General features: G+C 36.7%; 1 protein-coding gene across 1 annotated transcript; it reads left to right on the top strand.

The window, feature by feature from the left end:
• Nucleotides 1–3,656: 3,656 nt before the first annotated feature.
• On the top strand, nt 3,657–4,466 carry LOC115629441 (the record flags this gene model as incomplete). Its single annotated transcript, XM_030525894.1, has 3 exons — nt 3,657–3,798; nt 3,858–3,931; nt 4,008–4,466. Coding segments are annotated over 3 exons (415 nt in total), but the record flags the coding sequence as incomplete, so codon positions are not given.
• Between the last annotated feature and the right edge of the window lie 367 nt (nt 4,467–4,833).

Raw genomic sequence — 4,833 nt, forward strand, 5'->3', positions numbered from 1 at the left:
ATAGAATCAAACACGAACAGCAATCACGTTGAGGTCTTGGGTAAACTAAGTAAAAATTTTCGGCCACAGTTTAAACCCGCTCTTCCGGAGCTATGCAGCAAATATATTGACGTATTCGTAAAATAAACCGAATCGATATCAACCAATAATTTCTATAAGCAAAAGATAAGAATGAAAGACGATGAACCTGTTTATATTAAGAACTATAGAATTCCACATAGCCAAAGATAGGTAGAAAAACAAGTCGAGAAATTAATAAAAGACAAAATAGTAGAACCGTCAGTCTCAGACTACAATAGTCCATTATTAATAGCCCCAAAGAAATCATTGCCGGGTTCGGATAGTAGATTAATAAAAAAAATCTTGTCCGATAAATTTCCATTGCCCAGAATTGATGATATTCTCGATCAGCTGGGTAGAGCTAAGTACTTCTCATGTCGGGATTTCATCAGATAGAGCTCGAGCAATGGCTCCTATCGCTTCACGTGATTACCATATGGTTTAAAAATTGCACCAATTTCTTTTCAAAGAATGATGACAATCGCATTTTACGGTATAGAACCCTCCTTTCTATTCCTGTATATAGACAAACACAACCTTAAATTGCACCCAGAAAAGTGCTCATTCTTCAGACACGAGGTAACCTTTTTGGGCCATAAGTGTACTGATAAGCGTATTTTGCCAGACAGCAAGAAATATGATGTCTTAGAAAAGTACCCAGTCCCAACGGACGCGGATAGTGCTAGAAGGTTCGTTGCATTCTGCAATTATTATAGACGTTTTATAAAAAATTTCGCCGATTATTCGCGGTACATAACAAGATTATGTAGAAAGAATGTTAAGTTTGAGTGGACAGATGAATGTCAAAAAGCATTGTAATATTTGAAGTCCAGTTAACCTACGTTGCTGCAGTACCCAGATTTTAACAAAGAATTTTGAATAACGACGGATGCAAGTAAGCAAGCTTGTGGAGTCAGTACATCAAAATCATTATGGGACACAGCTACCAGCAGCATATGCATCGAGGTCGTTCACAAAAGGAGAAAGTAACAAAAATACAACGGAACAGGAACTGGCAGCCATCCATTGGGCAATAAATCATTTTCGACAATATATTTATGGCAGGCGCTTCACAGTCAAAACCGATCACAGGCCCTTAACGTACTTGTTTTCAATGACGAACCCGAGCTCAAAACTGACGCGCATGAGACTTGACTTGGAGGAGTATGATTTTACTGTTGAATATCTTTAGGGAAAAGACAACCATATAGCAGATGCATTGTCAATAATAACGATAACCGATTTAAAAAATATACAGATAAATAACAAAATATTAAAAGTCACTACAAGAAATCAAAGTAAACAGAAAAATTCCTGCGCAAGAAAAGAAAAAGTAGATTTGCCTAGGCAAATTCGAACTTATACGAAGTCATTGCAAATGACGAGGTACGAAAAGGCATTATTACTGGAAAAATATGACACGAGACATTACAAATTATATAAAACAAGTAAAAAAGCTAAAGTCGGATGTCCTGACTTTGAAATACTCTGTACATATCTTTACAATAATTATAGAAAATAAAAAAAATTAAGAAAATTAAAAAAAAAAATGTTGATCGATTTTACCTTTCTCGGTATTCGAACTCACGTAAAGGGTGTATAATTGCACATTTACATAGCAATTGCGTTTGTGTGAGTGTATTAATGCCTATGCGCATCTATTCGTGTCTGTGTAAACATGTTTGCACTCAACCATAGCACCACCATCGACAACAACTGCGGGCAGCGCTTGGGCAGCGCGTGGGCAGCGCTTGAGCAGCAAATATATTTATGGCTATAACTTCTTGTTTAATCGGTCTATCTTAGTGAATCTTGGCATACGGACACATAATAACTAACTGGGGGTATTTGCAAAATTTGAGTTCGAAATTCCAAGAATTACGGGAGTTAGAGAAAATCGCGATTTGCGGGGGGAGAGGGGGGAGGGAAGGAAATTCCAAAATACACATTTTCTGCGTATTCATTCATATAAGGCATCTTGGACTAAAATTTGGTGTTCCTAGGTCTTATAGTCTCCGAGATATAGGCGATTATACGAATGGAAAATCGGGAAAACCTCCATAGGGGGGAAGTGGGGGGGAAAATAAAAAAAATAAAACAAACTCGTATAGAATACACACATAAGGCATCTTTGTGCAAAATTTTGTGTCTCTATCTCTTATAGTCTCTGAGATCTAGGTGATCATATGGACGGACGGACGGACAGACGGACGGACAAACGGACAGACAGACAGACAGGGCTAAATCGACTCGTCTTGTCATGCTGAACAAGAATATATACACTTTGTGGGGTCTGCCACGCCTCCTTCTGCCTGTTACATTTTTCAGCTCGCGCAAACCTAATATACTCTTGTACATTTCATGTACAGAGTATAAAAAGGAACTCATATATCTTTAAAAAAGAAAATTAATATAAATTAAAATAGCATAACTTTTTTTAATTTAAATAAAAAGGAAGGTATTTCTTTTCGCTAATAGTTTTGTTGGCTTCTTTAATTTATATGCATTTACATACTTATACGATGTTACTATTTAATAATTACTAATAGTTACTAATAGCCAAAAAAAAAAACAATAGAAAATGCAAGTGCACGTGCACCCGCCAATATCATTGGTCATTTCGGTCATGCGGGTATGATTGTAAGTACGACGTTCGATCATTTCTTGCACGCAGGCAAAAAGTTTCGATCACCGGCGCTCATTCTGAGTTTTTGCAGTTGTGAGTCGAACTGACTGGTTGGCGAGCGTTTGTTCACAACTGGTCATTGCTTGCATTCATGCAAGAAGTTTCGGGCACAACCGCTCATTTCTGAGTTTTTGCAGTTGTGAATCGAACTGAGTGTTCGTTGAGGGCTCGTTCGCAACCAGTCATTGCTTGTCACTATACCCAAATGAAATAATCATACCGAGTATGGGTAAATACTCGAGTATGACCGAAAATGTAGTACTCGTTGCAGTTCTCTGGTGCACACATAAGGAGTACACACTGTACGCAGTGCACTCTTAAGAACACACACTATAACACTTTACTGCAGTGAATAAATAAATTCAAAAAGCCAAGCATAATTCGGACGCTACGTAATATGATCGTGCATGCATTGGGCGACATAAGTGCAGCGTTAGTGCAATTAGTGTCAGCCAAGTCAGTCAAGTGCACATAACATACTCTTTCGCGCTCTCGCTGCTAACAGCGCTAAGTATATAAGTTAATATATAATGCGGTCGCTCCGCTGCCGACGTTTCTGGCAGCTACGAGGCCTTGGCTAAGTTTTCTTTAAGTCCAAATGTAACAATTCAGTTAAAGTTTTTTTTTGATTTTTGAGATAAAGTGAAAATAAAGAATATAAACTGAAGTTTAAACAAAACGTTATTACAAACTAGTACATGCTCTACTACGAGATATAGTTCTTTATGTACATATATACGTATGAGCTAGTGACCATTTTCCCTGCCTATGATATAGTGTGTAGAATCGAAAGCACTGAACTGGATGGTTTGTATATAAGTACTTCCTAAAGACTATGTAAACTTCCCGTTTTTTCTTTTTATTTCTATTTAGCTTTTATGTAATCAACAATTTCCATATTTTTCCACAGGTACACTGCAGCTCACACACTTGACCTGTACAGCGAAGTAGCGGCCATTTGCCGTCCACCACTCGTGCTTCCATCCAACGAAGCGGGAAATCTTAAAAAATCTCAATCGTCGGCGACCGGATACATAATAAGCGTTTTTAAAGTTGGTCCATTCTATTTATAATGGTATCTTGAATTATATTAAAATGTTAAATATTATAGGTTTTCGAAGGCGATGACGGTGAGCGATTTGAAAAGAACTGGCTTTATTGGACGGGTGCTAGAATGTTATACAGGTACATTGGTGGATATTTATGATCAAAATATGTAACTAAAATTGTTTATTCTTTATTAATATGTATGTATATATAGATATTTGCCTCGTGCCGCCGGCTTGAGACGCATTGCACTTAATAAAAGCACTGCAGGAAAAGGCGATAAAATGTACTTCTTAGTGTGCGAGTGTGTCGATTTACTAAAAGACGTATCCTTGGCTTCTTTTCTAATACCGGCACTAAGAGCTCGCCTGTGTGGTTACACTGGACTTTATCGACCTGTGCAAGTATTCTAGATTAATGAATACATTTATCGTACGAACTATTAGGCAAGTAGGTCAGAAACATAGATACAAAATTATTTGCCTGAAAAAAAAATATCCAAACATATTGTTCAACTGAACCATGTTATATTTATTTAGTACAAGTCATATTTAACAAGAATGTACCCGCTCTGTACCCACTCCGAGAAAAAATTATAAAAATATATTTTAAAAGAAATATTTTTAAATTAAACTAATTTTATGAATTTAATAAAATAATAGTTACATCGAGATTATGTCTATGCTGTATATCCTTGCATATGTGTTATGTATGTCGTTACCGTGTTCTTCGATTAGGATCGTGCAGCCATGAGTTGTGAAATATGATGACAAGGAGAACACCAAGTTTGTTTACATTTTAGATTTTACTGTTAGGTTCATGCACGCATCTTCATACCACAACTTATTTTTGCTTACATTCATAATTTTAATTTCGCCACCTGGTCTACTTGCTGTTCATTTATGTTCGCCTGTTACTGGGCTATTGGTGTACTTGAAAAACTTAGTTCTTTTTGGCATTAAAAATCATCGAAAACTACAAAAAAAAACAGCACCTCTTAACAATCATAACCTACCAGGTAGTCATAAATAAGCAGAAGG

The sequence above is a fragment of the Scaptodrosophila lebanonensis genome, unplaced genomic scaffold (genome assembly GCF_003285725.1).
Source record: "Scaptodrosophila lebanonensis strain 11010-0011.00,11010-0021.00 unplaced genomic scaffold, SlebRS2 tig00000147-arrow-arrow-pilon, whole genome shotgun sequence".
Lineage (NCBI taxonomy): Eukaryota > Metazoa > Arthropoda > Insecta > Diptera > Drosophilidae > Scaptodrosophila > Scaptodrosophila lebanonensis.